Here is a 20,570-nt window from a genome sequence, read left to right as displayed (position 1 = left end):
CAAGTCCCCCTTCCCCCAAATAACTGAGCCTTGCAAACATTGCAAGATTGGCAGGTTTCAAGCCATAAAGGAACTCTAAATACTTGGTCAATTTTTGTCTGCACCAGATCAAACATTCTATTTTGTATTTCCACTCACTTTTTATGTACACAGTGGTGGTCACAAATGTTGACCCAGAATTCCAACAACTGGCTCTACAACAGCCCCAGTCTGAGGGACCCAGAAATGAGAGCCACACAACCTCCTCTGGATATTTCCAACACAAGGGGAGAAAATCAAACGGAAGGGACATTTTTATCAGCATCACACCACCACCCTCGGTGGCAGGAGGCGCCCCTTGCTAGAGCTGAAGCCAGCCAGGGCTCCTCTCTTTAGGACAAAACCGCCTTCAGGTCTGGGCTGAGGACGGGCAGTTTGCAATTTAAAAAGGGAAGGGAGTGGAGCGGCTGCCCAGGCCTCCAAGGGCCTCCCTCCTGGGGGGGGGGGGAGAAAGAGAAGCCGGTGGAGGTGAGTTTTCCCCAGTTCTGACCTCCTGTGCAGAGGCCACCGAGGGCGGAGGAGGGAGGGGCAGACCTGGGCCCTTCCCAAGGACACCGGCTGCCTGCAAGAGAGCTCTCTCCCCCCCTCGGCTCACCCCCCCACGGGACCACAGGAGCCCCACTTCCAGGTGTATGTGTGTGGGGTGGGGGCTTCATGCTGGTGAGTAAGGAAGGGCCAGAGGGAAACGGGGGGGGGGTGTTGTCTCCTTCCTCCCCCTTTGAATCCAGACCTCCCATTCGCCCTGGTTGTCCCTGACGGCAACTGCAGGTTAGGATGGGGGGGAAAGGGAGCACAGGGGGGGGCTGCCATGGAGACAACTGCGTGTGTGTGTGTGTGTGTGTGTGTGTGTGTGAGAGAGAGAGAGAGAGAGAGAGAAATGAGCTTGCTTGGGAGGGCAACATGGGTTTCCTCAGCTTGTGGAAGAAATGTGCAAAAATATCAAAAAAGGTGGAACTGCGAAATGTCAGGAGCAGAGCAGTGGACGGGGGTGTCGCCCTCCCCTCCAGGCCAGGGGGATTGTCCTGATTCCACCAGTGCCCCCCCCCCCGAGTCCCCTGGTGGCGGCAGCAAGGAGGGGCAGGAACCAAGAAGGCCTTGCCCAGCCCAAAGCCAGTCCAAGGTCATTTAGCTGCTTCCAGCCTTGGCTTTGGGTCCCAGACCATTTCGCCCCGATGGCCCTGCTGGCTTTTGCCCAGCCGTGTGGCCTCTCCCCTCCTCCCTTTCCCAGAGCTCCAGCCTCGGTCATCCTGGCAGGCGTGGGCCTCCCTCTTGAGGCAAGCGCTGGGTGGCTCTTTTGCACTCTTGGGGGTGCCGCAGCCTAGCCCAGATCACCAACACAGGGCATTTCATTTGAATCGGTGCCCTGTTGACTAATTAAGAAAATAATCCAGAGAAAAACCATCTTCAACCGAGAAAGCTGCTGAGCCATCCGTCCAGAGGGGCAGAAGGGAGTCGCATTTGGGATCAATGGTGCAGAGGGAAATTAGTCCCCTGTCTTTTTTGAAACAAAAGCTGTAGCAGACTCACTGTCTCCCCTCCGCCCGGCAGGGACGTGAGGGAGGGGCAGGGCAGGCAAACTCAGCCCCCCCCCTTCAGTCTAGCTCTCCATGGGAGGTGGGGGGGAATCCCTCCCATTTCTCCACCTCACACCTGCCATGATTGGCTTCACTCACCCATCAACTTTTTTTCTGACATACAGTATATACTTCTGTCTAATACATGGCCTTTAGTTTAGAAAGGGTATTCCAAAGAAATGTATTGAATTCAAAACTTTATTCATTCATTCATTCATCCATTAGTCACATTTATATAGACTGATTAAATAGACGGGTGGTCACAGCTCTCTAAGCAGTTGACACAATACATGTGAACTGCAGTACAGATACGGCCTAGAAGACGGTGGCGCTTGGTTAAAACCGGCCTAGGCTGGAAAGAGAGAAGGACATTGAGCATTGCCCCACCTTGATTCTTTTGTGTGTGGGGTGTGTGTGTGTGTGTGCCTGGGAGAGAAGCTCTGCCAGGCTTTCAAGAGAATGTTAATTATAGTTGTAAGAAAAAAGTCAGTTCCAGGAGTTATTATAGTTATTATTCACCAACCTTGTTTGAACTAATTAAAGTTTTTAGACTTTTCTCAGAGGGGATTTCCGGTGTAACAGATTCCACTGACCATCTAGAAAATTAAGAGAGCGTGGATTACTACAGATAATGCAGATCTCCACGTCACTGAAGCCCAATTAAAAATAGCTGCCACTGGCTGATTCAGTTGAATAGCAGAAGACTTGAAGCTCCCCACTTCAAGGGAAAGGAAAACGGCTGCAGAATTGGCCTTGCTCTCTCACACCCGGGCAAGGAAGAACTGGCCAGCTCCCTCCCAGGGGTCTGATTTCTTTGTCCATCTTTAGGCAAGTCAAGGGAGGAAAACTAGCACGTTTGGAACACGGGCGACAGTTGCCTAAGCAATGCAAAATCTCCAGGTAAGGAAAATCACAAACGAAGGATTCAAAAGCTTTAACACAATCCAAAGGAAAACAACAACTCCCCATTTTTTTCAGACCCTTCAGACCACCATGAGGGGTTCTGTCCAGATGGTGACCCTGTGGGGAAACCATGCCCCTCCCCACAGCATCACCGCTATCCTCATCGCAGATGACCAGAGGACCATCGTCACCGGGAGTCACGAGGGCCAAGTCTGTCTTTGGGACCTGCGGCCAGACCTCCAGGTGGGACATGTCTTCCTGTCGCCTTCCAGGGCTCCTCAACAAGGACAACCTGTGCCAGGAAGAATTGGCCATTCCTTCTCGGACACCCTGATCCCATCGCGGGACGGGCACCAGCCGTTTCCTTCTTCTCAGTAGAATGCTACGAGGGTCGCCCAGAAAGTAATGCACCACTTTTTTTTCTTCAACAATTATTTATTGAACCCAATGAAACTTGCACACAAGAAAGAAGGATGTTTCTTCTACACTCCCTATTTTCCCACGACATCTCCGTCCCGTTCTATGGCCTTCCTCCAGCGAGACACAAGGGCGTGTATGCCCTGTCGGTACCCCTCCTTGTTCTGGTCACACAGCCATTTCTGCACTGTGCCAATCACCTCCAATGGCCCCACCCTCTGTGCCCAGCGACTAACCGTACTTCAGTCGACTGCAGATTTTCTCTGTAAACTGTACAAAACGTTTGTGAATGTTCCCAACAGTTTCTTCCTCCGCAGTGAGAAATTCCATGACGACACGCTGTTTGTAACGCACATCACTTACAGACGCCATTTCTGTCTGAAAAAACGCAAAATTTACACACGCACTCCTGACATTTCAAGTCATGTCTATCTAAAGTTTCATATTCATACCATTACTGTAGGCTGAGGGGAAAAATGTGGTGCATTACCTTCTGGGCGACCCTCATATTTTCCATATATCTGCTCTGTAATCAAGAAGATATAAGCCACTACTGAAAATCTGTCCTTTTGCCCTCGTAGGTGTCATCAAGGCAGATGCTTCTGGGGCACACGGCCCCAGTGACGTGCTTGGCGAAGGCAAGAGATTTTGAGAAGCAACCGTACGTGGTCAGTGCTACCGAGAACGGGTCAGTCCCTCGACATTTCCCCTCATGCCTCATCTATGGAAAGTCCTGAGTTGCGGGAAGTAAGAGTAGAGATTGGTGCCGTGTTGTGACCTTCCTTAAGGGTAATTTTTGCGAAGGTAGGTCAGGACTGGTATGCGATTCCAGGGGGCTAACCGTAGAAGAGCCGTGGGAAGAAGCGTTTTAATAAAAGAGGGAGGCCCCAGAGGAAAGAGAAGACTGGTCTTCTGAGATGGAGAGAGGAGGCGCAGGAGCCTTGAGCCATTTGCCAGAAGCACCAGGATTGCTCCGTGAAATCTGCCTCTGGCGCCAGCTGCTAACAGCAGCAAGGGGACTCGCTTAACGTCTGAGGCAAAGCCATTGGCTCTGCTTTCCTTAAGATGGCTCACGGGGAGGTTGACAGAACTGTTCCTCTATAGGTGAGAAAGTTTAGGCCTTAACAATTTTAAAAAGCGGATTTCATCATATTTCAATAAAAAATGTTTTTGATGTATCTTACACCTTATCCACTTCCATCGGTCCTTTACATTTCAAAGTAAATCACATATTGGATGTGTGTGTGTGTCGTAGCACATCATCCATTGTTGTTTTGGCAGAGAGATGAGCATTTGGGACATCGCCAGTGGACGGTGTGTAGAGAATACAAGACTGCCCTTTCGGCACACAGCCATCTGTGTAAGTAGAAGGCCTCCTTCCCTGGCTGTGTCCCCTCGAGTGCCACCTCCGAGCAGCTTCCTCTTCTGACACAGGACTAAACTGAATGCAGCCTGGGTTTTATATCTACATTGTTTAAAAAGCACTGAGTAAAGATACAACTAAATGAAGATCACACTAAATGCTTAGAAGTCCACTAGGGATTCTGGAATGCCCAGGCTGAATTTGGCCAGCTGTTTCTTCTTTGGGTGGCATCACGTCCACTCGCTTCTGATCTTGAAGCTGCCGCTGCCCTTTTTCTGCCTTTCTTTCTTTGGCCTTGGAAAGAAGGAACCAACTGGACAAGGTCGGGCCACCAGCAAATCCCGCAGCCCCTGCTGCTGCCAAGGCAAAGCAGCTGTGCACCTCTGCGCTCCATGCTGCAGTCTCTCCAGCAGTGGGGCCCTGAGCCGACGTGAGGCTGCCTGCAAGGTGGCTGCAGGCTTGGGACTGGCCGAGAAGCCGCTGGTTTCAGACAGAATCTGCAGACAGCGCCAAGCCAAATGCAGTGGCCTTGTTTTATTGCACTAGCCGGCGTCCGTACTGCGGTGCCTGTTTAAGTGCATCAAATTTAGAATTAGAATTAATATGCTCGGGAAATGTTTATAATGGAACTCAGTCTTGTGATTTGCTTGCGTTGTGGGTGAGAGACCGAGAGGAGTGTGTCGCTTTCACTTGTGCGTGATCTCTGTCTTGTGAACCGGGGTGGTGCGTTTCCTTGGGACACAAGCAGCTTCAGGGAGAGTTATCCGCTTTATGCATCTTTGGAATAGCACAGGGAAAAGAGTTAAATGGGAACGGAAAAGGGCCCATTAATTGTTCCCTATTAATGTCTGGTAGGAGAAGTGAGGGGCTACCAAAATTTTTACTACCACACTGTGGGCGTGGCTTATGCAGGACGCCCAGCATTTTTGAAAGCATCTTTCAGTGCAAATTGGGTGCTCTGGGGTGGAGCTCCATTTTTGCTACCCCACTGCGTCCCCCCCCCGGTCCGGGCAGCAGGCCCCCCCTGCATAGGAATCAGTCTTGGGATAACAGACCTGCTTCTCAGTGGGCTTGTGACAGCTGACCCCTCTTGCCTTTTTCCTTCTGTCCAGTATTACCACAGCTCGTTTCGCATGGCAGGAGAGGGCTGGCTGGTGTGTTGTGGGCAGTATAACGACATCCTCATTATTGATGCAAAAAGCCTGGTTGTGCTTCACACGCTGACCTCGTCTTCCTCTTCAGATTGGATCAGCTGCATGTGCTTAGTGCGTTCTCTGAGGATTCAAGGTATATTTGCTGTCAAAAGCACGGATGCTTCCATGCGAAGTTATCCATAGATCCCATAATATATAGGAAGATGGGTGTAAAATTATATTGGTTTACCTATAGTTTCTCTGGTGAGTGGGTGGGCACATGCCTGTCTGGAAATTACAGGAATTGCTCAGAGCTGCAGAATTCAGTACTGCACATCGTGGTCAAGAAGGCTGACGGTTTACCTCCAGAAGAGCCTCCCTGGATTCTGTGGGATCCCCTCTGGTCAAGCCACTTAGGCCCCGGGACACACCGGGGCTGCTGGTGCAAGGACAGTGTTGCCCGCTCTTGGAGCCCTGGGATAGCGAGCGAGGGCACAGGACCCCGAAGGGCGCGTGACCCACCCACGGGCACAAAGCGGGCACTCCTCGGAGGCCGGGTTTAGGAGCATGGGGGGAGGGGTCACCTTGGGCAGGCCAGAGCAGCAGCCCCATTTTCCTGTCTGCCCCTCCTTGTGGCCCCTGCTTGTGACTCTCCCACAGCCATCCTCTCTCCCTCTTCCAGAGGATTCCTTGCTGGCTGTATCTGCAGCAGGGGACCTTAAAGCCTGGGATTTGTCATCTTCGGTCAGCAGGATACAGGTGAGAAGCAGCCGAGGTACGCAGGCCAGGTGGCTCTTTCCCTCCAATCTGGCAGTATCGATGCAGCAACATCCCCGTGAGTGGACATAGAGAGGTGTGGAAAGTTCTGCCTCCGGGCCCCAAGCTGCATATGCAAAGCAAGTTTTCACCTAGAAAGGAGTGGTCAGATTTGATGTTAAGCATGATGGGAAATTAATTTCCTGGAGATGAAATGGACTTTGCAGGGGGGGGACAAATCAGGTTTTTTTTAAAGGTCCAATTTCAATCCCAGACAGATCCGAATAACTAGAAAATAATTTATCGTACAAAGAATTCCTAAGATTTGGTTGCAATTGTATTTGTAGCATAAATTTCCTAAAAGAATCCAAAAAAACATGTATTTCCAAACTAGAAAATATACACAACTTTCTAACTGTCCTAAATCAGATATTGTGTGGCTGGTGTAAATGTTCTCTACATGGGGCTACCTTTGAAGAGCATTCAGAAACTACAAATTGTGCAGAATGCAGCCACGTGAGCAGTCATGGGCTTGCCCAGACATGTACAATATATACCTCTCCAACACTCCGCAGTCTGTATTGGCTGCCAATTGGTTTCCGGACTCAGTTCAAAGTGTTTGTTATGACCGATAGAGCCCTAATGGCATAGGGCCAGAATACCTACAGGATCTCCTGAATCCCAGAGACCGGTCAGGTCCCACAGAGTCGGCCTTCTCCAGGTCCCGTCAACTAAACAATGTTGCTTGGTGGAGCCTAGGGGAAGAGCCTTCCCTGTGGGGGCCCCGGCCCTCTGGAATCAGCTCCCCCCCCCTCAGAGATTCGCACTGCCCCCACCTTCCTCACCTACTGCAAGAGTCTCAAGACTCACTTATGCCACCTGGCTTGGAGCCATTAGATTCTTGACCCCTGGCCAATGAATGTGTGGAAAGAAAGCTGATTGAATGAAATGATTGTTTTTATGGTTCTTTGGATTTTTAGTTAATTAATTGGATTAATTTAATTAATTGGATTGGATTAAGATATGTTATATTGTTTTATTATGCGTACTAAGCCGCCCCAAGTCCTCCGAGTGGAGCGGCATAGAAGTCCAATAAATAAATAAATAAATAAACAAACAAACAAACAAACAAGGCCTCACAGCTGGTATTACTTCTGAAGGAGTCAAAAGGGCCATAGGATTTATTCTAGGAAATGTCATGATGCAGGAATATTCCCTTTTCTCAGGGGAAAAAAAACCCAGGAATTTAAAGGGAATATCAGTTAAAGTGGTTTCTGTGCTGTGTAGATACGCTAGTATAAAATGTATGTCATCGGTCAGTCGTATGGGGAAAAGTCAGTGGATCCTCCTTTTTTCTATGCTGTTTGTTTTGTGTGCTTGGTCTTGGTTTTATTTCACCTAACCTGTGGCCGGTGTCCCGGAGGCCTCTTAAAATCCCAAACAGTCTGCTGCCCAAAAGGCGGAAATCTTATGAGAGAATTAGCAAGGGGACCTTATTCTCCCTTTGCCATCGTAGCGTGAGAGCCTGCTAAGATACAAGAGAACCGAAAGGGAAGGGATTGGAAAAGGAGTTCAAAACCCCGCCATCCCCTACGCTCTTAAATCGGTCCAGATTCCTCCCTCTTAATCAAACCAATTGACTCCCTGAGTCAACTTTTACTTTATAGCCCAAATGCAGTGATGACTGGCCGAGTTGTTCCTCCTTTTTCCACCCCTCCCCCACCACATGACGTTTTCTTTTCCTTCCAATGTGCAGGAGAAGGGGAGCATTTTTGAGCGGGAGTGCCACCCCCTGGGCTCCACCCTCTGCCATGCGGTCCGATTTTGCATGTACACGGAGAGGCTCCTCTTAGTTGTGTTCTCCACCTGCTGGGAGGTATTTATTTATTAGATTTATTTATTTTATTTATTAGATTTGTATGCCCCCCCCTTTCCGTAGACTTAAGCGGTGCATGCAATATCCGGCATTTTCTTCACAAATAACTTTAAAAGCTTATCAAAATGCAGAAGCTGAGTGAAAAGTGAAAAATAGCCATATACAAATTGTAATAGAGAATTAAGTCATACAAAATGATCACAAATAGACTAGTGTTTAATAAACCCAATCAGACAAAACTAATGTTATTGATTTTGACACACATCCATTTCCCCCAATTTGAGAAACCAAACTACAGCTCTACCAGAAGGGGAACGTTCATGTCTCGCTCCTTTACAGTAATAGATCCCAGGAATCTTCTGGCCTTTGCAAAACGCATCTTGTAACTTTAGTGATTGAATGAGTTTAATGCATGAACTGTTATGCCCTGAGCTGATGAACTGTCTGGCCACGGGGTTGTGCCAATGCTTATTTCCCGTATACTTTCTGCTGGACATAAAGACGTGTCTCCCCCCCCCGCCCCCCACTCATAAATCTTCTAGAGGGCCTTCATCACAGCCAGATTTTCCACTCTTCCAAGATTCCTCACTGCTTCCAAGTTCATATCGCTCTCATGCTCGGTAACTGCGTCCTCTGTTGGAAGTGGAGGATGGGACAGGGCTCTGGCCAGAGGGGGTAGATATCTTTCATTCCCCGCTTTATAGCAGCAGGGGGTCACCTTCCCCCCTTTTGTCTCTGGATTCAGGTGTATGATTACTGTGACTTTTGCCTGCTGTGGACTGAGTTTGGCCCAAGCAGCCGGACCTTGGCAGGAGGGGAAATCCTGGCTGCCCATAGGTTGATCATTTGGACGGAAGATGGGCACAGCTACATCTATCAACTGGTGAACAGGTGAGACACAGGAGTTGGCAGAAGCCCCACCCGGAGCCCGTGAAGCCTCTTGATGGCAAAACCTTCCACATTCCTAAGATCCTGGCTGGGGGAACTCTCCCTTTGGCCCAGGGGCTTCGTGTTGGCAGCTGCTACCCTTGTTGGCCGAGAGAGGACGCTCTTTGGGGCCATTCCCAGAAGGAAGTGCTTGCCAGGGAGGAGGCATTGTCAGAGGACTGATCCTCTCCCCTCCCATGTCTTTAGTGGCCTTTCCCGGAGCATCCAGCGATCCAAAGGAAGGGGGCTGAAAGAAACAGTTCGACCTGTTTTGCTATCTTCTACTGAGGTGCCAGGCAACAAAGTAAGTTGGCTGGGTTTCTGGAGGCCTCGCTGGGTTTCCATAAATGCAAGCACCCTCACCAACCATAAGGCTGGGTTTCTGGAGGCCTCGCTGGGTTTCCATAAATGCAAGCACCCTCACCAACCATAAGGCTGGGAACTGAGGACATTTTCTGCAAGGATTTTCATTTTGCCACTGGATTCCATTGTAGGAAATCAAAAGGTTTAAAAATGGCTCCTTGCTTCCTTGCACCTCTAAATTTCTCTACGCTGAGAATCAACCTACGTGTGAGTGGAAGCCCCTCTCACCCTCAGGCTGTTCAAAGTGCTACAGGAACACAAATGTGCAAGGGAAGGTGAAGCATCATTATCACGAACATGTGAATTTCTTCGGCCACTGCACTAATATGCCAGAAAACACAGGGGAAAGTGTGTGAAGGGGGAACAAGCAGAAGTGATCCGCAAACTCTGGACTGGAACTGGTGGTGATGCTGAAGAAAGTGATTGTCAGCTGACGCCACTCGCTCCTCTTCCGGGATTTTGTTTTCAACAGAGTTTTTCCTACATCATGGGCTTCATGAATGAAAGGAAGGAACCCTTTTATAAGCTGCTTTATTCTGGACAAGCTTCCGGGAGGATCACTTTATGGCATGTCCCTGATGTGCCGGTTTCAACTCTAGATGGCTCTCCAAAAGGTTACGGGTTTTTTTTTTTTTAAGTCTTAAAGCTTGCACTGCACATGGTGAAAATGGGGCCGAGACTTAGAACTTACCGTGTTCAGAGGGTGATGTGGGTGTGGAGACACATGACTACTAAACAATATAGGCTTTGGGAAGGGAGGCAGCGTGGAATAGCAATGGCTGGAGAAGGCCACTGCTTACTCTCCTCCGTCCAAAGGCTCCTGTCAGGCCCAGAACAGGAAACTACAGGGACCCAACTCTCCTCAAGGATGGGAACAGGAAGGTGCCATCGCTTGCATCTCATTGTGTTTGTCGTGCCCCCCCCCCGCCCCCCCCCCCCCACAGTGATCCCAGTAGCAGCATCCGGGACTCTGCAGGATAACTTCAACACCTACCCTCCGATAGCTGAAGGCCTCCCTGGTCACCCCTGGGCAGCTCCCGTCACAGCTTCCACGTACATTCCCAGCCTCCAGAAGTTGGTCTGTGGGTATGAAGATGGCAGAATTATCCTCGTGCCAGCTTTGCCTGCTGCCAAGGCCAGACTGCTGGGAGAAGGTTCCCTGCACAAAGGTCAGCAGCCTGGAATCCTCCTCCTTGGCTTTCAAGAAGGGGGCGGGGCATTAGGGTTCCCCCCCCCACACCCCTAAATAAAACCTTCCTCAATGTGACCCCCTGGCTTGCCTGGGCCTGCACGCTCTCTACACCTGCAGCCGTGGGTTCCCTGGGGGTCCACCGAGCTTGACCTCTTGGCCCTCCAGCCCAGAGCAAGTGCACACCCATCGCCACAGGGCAGCCCCCTACTCCTCTACCACCGCCAGGGCCCAGAAAGGCTGCCTCCCGTCCCAGGGAGCCTATTGTGCTGCCGGCCAGAGCTTCAGCCAGGGCGCTGGGGCTGCAGAAAGGCGGGGAGGGAGGGGGCCTCCAGGCGGCGCTGCCCATGCCCAGCTCTCTCTCCCGCAGACCATGAGGCACCCCGCGTGCTGAATGGCGCTGGCTGCAGCGGTGTGACGGCACTGTTGGTGCTGCCCGGTCGGCCGGCACCCCGCTGGTTGCTGTCCGGGAGCCGGGACTCCTGCGTCGCCTGGTGGGACTTCTTGACTGGGGAGGAGCTGCACCGCTTCGCTCTGGACGCTGGGCCCGTTGCCCACCTACTCCTATCGCCGGCTGGCTGCAGGGTGAGTCCCGGGGCGAGCGGGTGGGGAGGGGGCTACGGCGGCGGCTGCTACTGCCCGGGGTGCGAGCCCCCAAGGCCGCCTGACCCATGTAGCGCCCCCGGCGTCCTCCTCGGGCGCGAGCGAGGAAGTCTTCCTGGCCTTGCCTTGCCTTTGCAGCTGAGAGGCCACCACCTGGTGTGCTGCGTGTGTGGCGACCACTCTGTTGCGCTCCTGCACGTGCAAGAGCGCACCTGCCTCCTGCGGGCCCGGAAACACCTTTTCCCTGTGTCGGCGTTACGGTGGCACCCCGCGGAGGATCTGCTGGTCGTGGGGTGTGAAGATGATTCGGTCCACGTTTGGGACATTGAAACAGGTGACGGAAGCGAGGCTGCCCTGGTTCGGCCCTTCTCCTCTGCAGCCGTCAGCCCTGGCAGGGCATCCAGGGCATCTAGTCGCAATGGTTGGATTCGGGAGGAAAGGAGCGGATGGAGCCTCGTTTGCCCCTAATTTCCCCCCCTACAATTCCTATTTGTGATTATTAGAGGGAGCAAAATTGACCTCGAATAGATGTTTTCGTTTCTCATCCCCAAACCTAGACCGGTTATAAATAGACTACAGAAATGTGCATGTGACAATTGAATAGTAGGGTTCGATGCCATCATCAAGTTACCAGATCAGTAATGTTAAATTTATGGGATGGACCCTGGACCCAGATTCCGGTTGCAACCGTTACAGCGGCCACTAGAGGGTAGCGTTTCTTAGCCTTAGAGGGACTCTGCCTTTTCCTGGTTTGGGTTATGTTTAAAATGTGCTTTGAAAATTTGTGTCCGGATCCTAGAGAATGCAGGGAACATCCCCCTTCCTTTCCCCCTTTGCCTAGGAAGCCTGGAGCGCCACGAAAGTGGGGAGACGGCCCAAGCGATCCTGGCTTCTTGTGAAGATTCTGGCCTTGTGGCCGACCCTCTCTATGCGGCCTGGGAAGAAGAAGATGGCCAGCGGAAGACGTTGTCCAGCTCTTCGGCCTTTGGCAGTCTTTCCTGCAAGAGACTCGCTCATCCAAGAAGGCCTTTTTGTGGCCAGGTGAATACACAGAAGGAAGCAGTGGCTGGGGGTGTGAATGAAAGCCTGGTTCTTTTGTGCCCCCACCCACCCGTTTCTTCCCCCTCCCCTCTGATGACTCCTCCTGTCCCCCATCTTTCGATCGAGGGCTCCCATTGGTAGGTTTCAGCCCTGTTAGTTCTACATCACCGTAACTGGTGGCCTGAGAAAAAAGCATCCTTTTAACTGCTCAAGTGTTGAAAAATGGGAATCCAGTGTACTTATTTATTTATTTATTTATTTAAATGTCCACGTGCCGCCCTTCTCAACTGACCCATTAGCCCCTCACCCATCAACTGACATATGAGCCTCTCTACCTGCCTGTGCAAGGTCTGGGCATTTTCAGTTATCAAGTGTGCACACCTTTCTATTGTGTTCTATTAGCCATCCCTAAGTTTAGAAGGTGGTTTTCTAATGAAACCAAAGTGCTCATCAAGAGCTCTGTGTGTAGCAAAGAAGACGACGATGCCCTTGAAAAGGCTCCCTGGCTGTTGCTGCTGCCAACTGCCCCTCTCTCCAGAGGGGGGCGACACACAAGCCTTATAAATAATAATAATAAGTGGCGTCTGGTCCACATTTGTGTTATGTTTCCAGGGGCTCTCACCTCTTCCCGTCCCCTTCTTTGGGATACAGGGAGGGATGTGGGAGAAGGGCTTTTTCGGGAAAACATGCAAGCCAGCCGCCCCGAGTCTTCGGAGAGGGGCGGCATACAAATCTAAGTAATAAATAAATAAATAAAATCTGCAGGCTTGAGGAGTAGAGCAAACTTTGAGACCTTCAGGTGTTCCAATGGTTTGCTCTGGCGCCTGCCCACCTGCTCCTAGAATGGCTGGGGGTCTGCATGTCTTAGAGCTGATTTGCCTTGGAACCAAGCTTGTCCTTTCTCTTTGCTTATTTGACCAGCTTTGGGATGCTGAATTCTGCCTCTTGGACCTCACACATTGCAGAATTGCTAGAGTCCAAAAGGGGGAACGGGGCTGTTGTCAGAGGGGGCTACTAGAGAAGCTATGGGACCAAGGGAGGGCTCTTCATTTCTGAAGAGGAGGTGGCCCCAGGCTCCCTGGGAGAGGGAGGGGAGATCCCTGGACAGACTGTATTTGTGGCCAATGGCTGTGGATGGACTGAGCCTAGAAACCCCTCTGGCCAGTTAATACTCCGCCTTTATGGCTGTTCCACTACACATTGGAACCATGTTTGTGTCATTGGGTTGTTGCTTTTCAACATTTCTTTTACCATAGCGAAGCGTCATTTATTCTTTATTCCTCATGCCTTTCTCCTTAGCGTTTTGCTATTTTCGGTAGTGGCTTTCTTTCTTTTCAAAAGTGAAACATTTGCATATTTATTGATGAAATTCATTGTTGCATGACATCCACCTGAATTGAACATATTTTGTTATTCTATTTCATTATCGTTATTGCACTGACTATGGTGAGATCAACTAAATTATTAAAACATATTTCTTTCAGCTAACGACTCTCTGCTGGGCTCAGGGGCCTTTTGCTGTTTGGCCCCTGAGGGCAACGTGGGAGAGCGCCAGTGTCAACGTGCTCCTTTTTGACTTGGAAAAGCTGGTGGAGTTGCTCTGCTCCTCTCCGGCCAGCGGACTGAGGTCCTCCAATTCCTTCAGCACCGTGGAAGCTTTAAAGAGGGTCAGAAACACAGCGGAGAAAAGGACACTGGTGTTAAAGCGAAACAGAACCTCCGGGTCCCTCTCTCCAGCGGAAGGGCAGGTCGGGGTGGCGAGTGAAGGACAAGGCCCCGGGCAGGCGTGTCCAGGGGGGGGGGCGGAGCAAGGCCACAGCATCAAGGGCCGCAAGAAAGCCAAGAGCTCCAAGAAGATGAGAAGGCAGTCGTCCAGGAGAGCCAGCCCAACGGTTGCCGCAGAGGTGGCCAAGCTCCTCCTGTCCTGCCTTTTCCCCTGGGGTGTGGACAGAGAGTTGGACGGCCTTTGTGTTCAGTATTTAGGCATCTTGAGACTTTTCTCTCCTGTCTCCTTTGGACAGCTTTCAAAAAACAATTATCTTGCTTTAACACTGCCGGGATGGAACAGTGCTAATGCCGAGAGGGTGGCAAAGCAGCAGGAGGGAGTTAATCTGTTTTCTAGCAAAGTGCTGCATTTACACAGCAAATACTATAGTGCAACCCAAGAGCAAGCAGGCAAAAAGAGCGCGTGGAGAAACACCTCTACAGAGCAAAAGCTACTTCTGGCTCATTTGTTAAGCAGGATGTCTTTAGTTCAAAGGATAATGAACAGGCCTTCTGAAAAGACCAGGTAAGACTGAGCCTAGCTTTCTCCGAAATAAAAACTGATTGCTGTACAGTAGAAGAAATGGGTGGATGAGCAGTCCTTGCCTAGGTCATTCACATATAATCTGAGCCTAATCTCTGGAAGGCCTGAGCTTGCCTGGTTCCGGGACGAGGCAGCCTCTGAGGCCTCCTGGCCACGTGCGCCCCACTGCCCTCTTTCACGAAGGAAGGGTGTGTGTGTGTGTGTGTGTGTAATAAAGAGACAGAGATGGTAGAGAGCTGGCCCTTGGCCATGCTTGGGTTGGGGTTCCTGAGTCACAGGGGATCTCTTTGCTTTCAGCCTCATGAAGCGCAACAAGTGGAGGCCAGCAGCATCTCTGGTGGCCTTGGAGGATCCCAGCCCGGAGCCTCCTCCACGTGAGTCTTGGTGGCACAGCCCGCACTGTCTCCTAGGAGGGGTGTATTGCGAGGAGGAGGAGGGGAAACCTTCCTTCCCAGAGGGAGAGTCAGTGGTGCCTGAACCCTTCCAAGCCCTAAAAGGTTCAGGGGCGCCAGGAGTCCGGAGGACCTCAGGTGGACCAAGAACTGTCAATCTCACGTGTCACTCCTGAGCAACTGTCAAGGAAAGGGATCCTTCCTAGAGAACTTTATATTCTGTAGGAAGAAAATCCTGGCTGATAAATTTTCTTTTGCTTCAGATATGTTGAGGTTTCCTGTTTGGGAGGCAGATAATCGTTCATTTGTCAAGCTAATTTCTTGCTGGAGAGACCAATCCGTAGAGGTAAGAAGAAACGAACCCCATTCCAAGGGCTTAAAATCCCCCCCAGGTTTCAGCTGGCGAAACAATTTTGCAGCGGCTGTGGGTCAAGGAAGGGAAAATTAATCCTGAGCGGGGAGCATGTCTCCTTTCCCATTTCCCGTGTCACATTGTATAGAGTTTTGTAGGAAAGTGACATCTTGGCACTCAGCTAAATTGCTTGAGGCTCATGGCTCGATGCTTACCAGGGTGCCCGGGGGGAGGGGGCTGAGCAGAAGGGACCCCAGCCGGCTGACCTTGCAGGAACACCCTGCGGCTGAGCGGGCTGCATGTCAGGCCTTGCTGGCTGGCATCGGGGTCAAGACTATATAACTGTACATGTAAAAACTTTAAACAGTTCACGATGAACATATGCGCCCAGCCCTTTCCCGGATGTGCTAAGTTCATGGGGTATTTTGTGGAATATTTCTCCTCCAGCTCTGTCCTTCCACCCGGCCTGCAACTGGGCCATTGCTGCTGGGAGACCCCGGTTCAGCTCTCTTTGCCCCTTCCCTGGATACTCAGCTCTTCTGGGGAAGGAGTGAGGCAAGGAGGCCTCCACATCAACCTCATTCCCCTTCTCTGTCTATGGCAGGTGATGGAGGCCACTCAAGCAATTTTGCTGGCTGAAGTGGAACACAGCATGCAGCAGAAGACTTTGGCTGGAGGCTGTGGGCCAACAAACTCTAGCAGCTGGGGGTCAGAGGGGGCCAAGAACCCCCCTTCGCTGGGTGCAGCTTTTGGTAAGTTCACTGCAACGATTTCGGGAGAAGTGCAGAGCAACTGTTGAGTTTCCAGAGGCAGAAGAGTGGTGAAATCCACATTTATGAGCCGTGGTGGCGCAGTGGTTAGAGGGCAGCTCTGTAGTTCAGCAGTTCAAATCTCACCACCGGCTCAAGGTTGACTCAGCCTTCCATCATTCCGAGGTGGGTAAAATGAGGACCCAGATTGTTGGAGAGCAAGAGGCTGATTCTGTAAACCTCTTAGAGAGGTAAAAGCACTAGGAAGCGGTATATAATGTCTCTAAATGCTATTGCTATTGCTATTTACAAACCCTCCTGCATAAGGTGAACGGTGCCAGCCTTTCCCCACCACATTATACCGAGAACTAATGTTCCCTCTAATTTTGGGGGGAGGGGGGTTGTGCAGATAAGTATAGTGTCTGAGCAGCACATTTTCATGCCTGAGCACCTGAATTTTTTTCATAGATGTCACCCAAGACAACAACAAAATCAGTGTTACTGATTTCGCAAAACCTCTTTTGCAGAATGCATTCAGCAGAACAGCTGTATGGGAGTCTGCGGAGAGGGGCGGCATACAAATCTAAATAATAAATAAATAAATAAATTTCAGTTTGAGATTGTTTTTATTTTGGTGTGTACTTCACACATAATTAATTAATTAACTTTTTTTGCTGATAATGAAAAAAAGGGAGAGTAGTATATAGTCTATCTCGACCTCTTTTGCTTTCTGCAGCAAGCCATACCAGGATTTGAACCTGTGGGGGATGCCTTGCAAGGCAGCAGCTTTAACCTCTAGACCACAGGATCCTATCCCTTCAGCTTCTTCCAGGGAAGAGCCATATGCTTTTTTTCTGTAGAATCACCCTTGTATCCCCAAATATGGGAGGGAGCCCACAGCTTCCTTTCTGCCTGTAGGCCCCTCCGGGGGTCCTTAAAAAAAGTAAACCCCTATGTGGAAATTCTCAAGCAGTATCCTTCTGGTATCCCAATATGATTTTTTTTTTCAATTTCCACACTCCCCTCCAATAAGAATTAAGGTGGCACTGGACCTCTGCTTGGAATTCTGCTCTGATTGGCCCAAATTCACCCAGGAAGTTTCAATCCCCCCCCCTTACTTTCTCCTCCTTGCTCGGTCCGCAGTGAGCACCACCAGCAGACAGGCTGGGAGAATTGTCTCTAGGCAACACTGGGCAGCAGAGTCCCACGGGCTTTGTGAGCCTCCTCCCCCTCCCTCTCTCCTCCCCCTACCACTGCCTGCGGACTGGAGAGGGAGGGCGGCAGGATTGAAGAGCAGGGCTAGGGGAAAATGAGTAAGTCATCTGCACAGCACTTGGCAGTACTGTGCTAAAGTTTGGTTTTGTGTGCGCGGCCGTGTAGCTTAGAGGGAACAGTGCCGAGAGCGCCTGCCAGTTGCTCTCAGCCACGACCCCGTAAGGATGCTGTCAGTTTGTGGTCAGTTTGGGCCTCATCTTCCAGCAGGGCTTGACTCCTTCTGGAATCCCCCTCCCTCACACCAGAGAATGGAAGGACTGAGTCGAGTGACTAGACTTGACCAGAGTTGTTCTTGGTTCTCCTTAGACAGCTGTGATTGAGGCCTTTGGACTTTGGCTCGTGTCCATTACACCGGATTACAGCTCTTTCCTGTAAAGATATACCACCCCATTTAATGCTCTCTCGTATCCGACACCCATCCGTGGTTGCAGTTGATTCCTCTCACTTTGTCAACGCTCATTTACAAGGGTAGCTCTAGCATTAGTGGTCAAGTATTGAAGGAAACGTATTGGAAGAGCCTGTACAATTGCAGCTTGATCCACCCCTTCCTTCATGTTGTTTAGCAGAGGGCTCCTTAATGCAACAGAAATCAGATTTGCTGAGCATTTTACACAAAATCCAATTGTCTAGGCGCCACGCCAGGCTTCTCCCGAACCTTAGGAGGAGAGATTCCAATAGGCCTTCGGTCAAGCCTCACAGGGAAGCATGTGTTTGGGGTGGTGTCCGTGCATGGAATCTGATCCTTTTAAAATGTTCCCTTATTCCACGTGCAATGGGTGCTGTGGGGCAGAAGAGATAGTGAAGCCTCCACAGAAGCACAGCAGCAGTGCTGGCAAGTTAGTAACAAGAGGCCATTCCTGACGATATTTATGGAAACATCGCTCATAATCCCCCCCTCCCCAAATCTCTGCAGTGGATCCCAGGGGGGTGGTCCCTGCAGGCCTGCCTTTTTTCTTCCCTGCTCCCCTGGCGTGGGGGGGGCAAGAACTGGGGGCTGGAAGGGACCACAAGGATCGTCTAGTCCAGCTGTAACCTTGTAGGATCCAGCCATGTGCAGCTACTCCAAAGCTGGAACATTCCCATTGGAGGGCAGTAGGGAAGAAGACTTCTACTCACTTGAGAAGTGCTGCTGCGTTTGCTCCCCTCCTGGAGACAAAAGAGTGGGAAACTCGACTCCACTGAGTGGAAGCATCTCATAGAAGGGCATTTATCTTTTAATGTTGACTTTTGTTTGAATTCATCTCCTAAAGATTTGGGAGGGTGGGCTCGCTACTGAAAGACTACAACATCTTGTTGTTCCTCCCAGGTGCCCTGGGCATGATCAAGGGTGAGGGCTGCGCAACCACACCAAGCGTTGAAGATGGAGAAGGTTCTGCAGAGGAACTGGGGATGGCAGGTGAGGTTCTTCCCATCAGTGGCACCATCTTCCAGCAGCAGGGCTGAAATCCCTGACAGGTTCTGGAGAACCCGCTAGGGGACATTTTGAGCTCTGGCTGGCCCCAGAGTGGGGAGGGAATGGGGATTTCGCAGTATCCCTCTCCTGCCATGTCCATCAAGCCACACCACGCCCAATAAGCCATGGCCACAGAACTGGTAGTAAAAAAAAATGGATTACACCACTTGCCAGCAGGTGCCTACAACTGTTTTCAACTGCTTTTGTGTCAGATTTTGGTTGGGCATCGGGGGAAATTCTATGATTGTAAGAACGGTTCCAGCATTGAGCCGACTTCCTTAGAAAATGATAAATCCTCCTCATGGCCGGAGGTATGTAAGAGAGGCCAGGTGGCCATGGGTCAGAAAATTCTCAAAGAATATCAAAAACATAATTTATGTTATTACTCAACAGGCGTAAACAAGCCGCCTCCTTGGATAGCCAAACTGTGTTCCTGCAAGGTGTGTTAAAAGAATAGTTGACTTTCCCCTTGGAGAAGGAAGAATGGTTGCAGACCCTGGCTTGGGAAGCCCTCCTGTTCTCTCCTCCACTCCCTCCTGCGTCTCTTCCTTCAAATATACTCTGGCTGATGCTGCAAGAGCTCGGGAACATCAAGATCAGATTGATCCCTCCACGCAACAACCCTTCTGACCTGTTGCAGATGAACGAAGACCTGGGCATACTTCGGGACTTGAGCCAGGAGGTTTTTGTCCATTGCCAGGTTTATCCTCATCAATCACTGCAGGTTTTCCTCTTTTGACATGGTTTTTTTAAGTGTTAAGACAATTTAACATGCCAAAATCTGTTTAAGAATGAGACTGCAAGCTCTGAAATGTAAGAGGTCACACGGTAGGTCTTGCACCGTCCATGGTGGGGTGCTGGATCCCACCCTGGCCTCCTCCCTAACTTCTCAAGTACTTGGAATTTGCTTCCATGCTACACAAGTTTATTGATGGGGAAAATATCTTAACAACCACATAAGCTTAAAATTTTAATTTATAGTAGTTTACCATTTGATGCTGTTTAAAACATCACAAGTGATTAAAAAAGCAGCATAAAAAAACCAAATATAGTCAGTAAAGGGCTTCATGCATTCTTTATGGCCACTGGTTAATCCAAGGTCAAGGTAGTGGACATGAATGCTCCTTGCCAGGGAAAGGCAACTTCCCCTTGGGGTAAATTGTAATTCATTATTCTGTAATTAAATTAAACCTCTGTGACTAACCTGTATTCCAATTTGTCTATGAAAGGGCATTAAAGCCCTTTTGTCTTCTGTAAGTAAGGCAGGTGTTGGTGGTGAAACTGGTCAGTGCAACAAAATATTCCCTTTTTCTATTTCTGGCCTGTCAGGAGGAGAAAATAAAGAAACAATAGATTCATCGAGGCGGTTTAATACATTGTATTGCATGCCTGTTTGTTCACACAATGTATAGACCTCCCATCTTGCCTCAAGGTAACTCTACTTCCTTAACAATCATCGATCGTGTTCCCGAAGGATATGAGAGAAAGACCGGAAGACAGGAGCCTGCTTGTTAAGGGAAGGACAATACTATATTGCAGCAGAGATAGGGTGACATCCCTCTAGAACTCTCTTTGGGGGCTTTCATCAGGATAAGGTTTCCAGTGAAGGGAGAGGGGAGAACCGAGGTCCATTGATCCTTCCTGGAGATCCAGGTGGCTTCACTCCCAGGAGTGGCTATAGGAATGCCTGTTGGTCAGCCCCTGGGATGACGATGGCTGCTACTGGTGGTGGTGGTGGCAAAGCAGTTTACTCCGTGGGGCAACTAGCTTGGCTGCCTCTCAGTTCAGATGGCGGGTGTATCCAATGGTGTACACATTTGGCTTCCTGTATTTTTCATTTCATTTTCAGTTCTCGCT

The 20,570-nt window shown here is 50.3% G+C and overlaps 1 protein-coding gene across 4 annotated transcripts; it reads left to right on the top strand.

Annotated features, from left to right (window-relative positions):
* Positions 1–621: 621 nt before the first annotated feature.
* WDR72 (WD repeat domain 72) lies at positions 622–20,087 on the top strand. Of its 4 annotated transcripts, none has more exons than XM_070762211.1 (21): positions 622–699; positions 2,442–2,513; positions 2,592–2,759; positions 3,515–3,621; positions 4,215–4,293; positions 5,409–5,583; positions 6,112–6,188; positions 7,942–8,061; positions 8,807–8,952; positions 9,196–9,292; positions 9,824–9,965; positions 10,296–10,520; positions 10,911–11,125; positions 11,282–11,477; positions 11,985–12,184; positions 13,669–14,474; positions 14,790–14,866; positions 15,148–15,230; positions 15,841–15,988; positions 18,567–18,656; positions 19,107–20,087. In XM_070762211.1, exons 2-21 carry the CDS (start codon positions 2,499–2,501, stop codon positions 19,160–19,162), a joined length of 3,222 nt encoding a protein of 1,073 aa, XP_070618312.1. In that variant the 5' UTR covers positions 622–699; positions 2,442–2,498; the 3' UTR covers positions 19,163–20,087. The 4 variants fall into 4 exon arrangements, with proteins under 4 accessions (XP_070618312.1, XP_070618310.1, XP_070618311.1 ...); XM_070762209.1 differs by having other exon boundaries at positions 11,943–12,184; positions 19,107–19,914; XM_070762210.1 differs by lacking the exon at positions 622–699 and having other exon boundaries at positions 2,418–2,513; positions 11,943–12,184; positions 19,107–19,914.
* Positions 20,088–20,570: the final 483 nt, after the last annotated feature.

This window comes from Erythrolamprus reginae, chromosome 10 (genome assembly GCF_031021105.1).
Source record: "Erythrolamprus reginae isolate rEryReg1 chromosome 10, rEryReg1.hap1, whole genome shotgun sequence".
Taxonomy (NCBI): Eukaryota; Metazoa; Chordata; class Lepidosauria; order Squamata; family Dipsadidae; genus Erythrolamprus; species Erythrolamprus reginae.
Note: the sequence above shows the minus strand (reverse complement) of the source record. Positions and strands in the feature narration are given on the sequence as shown.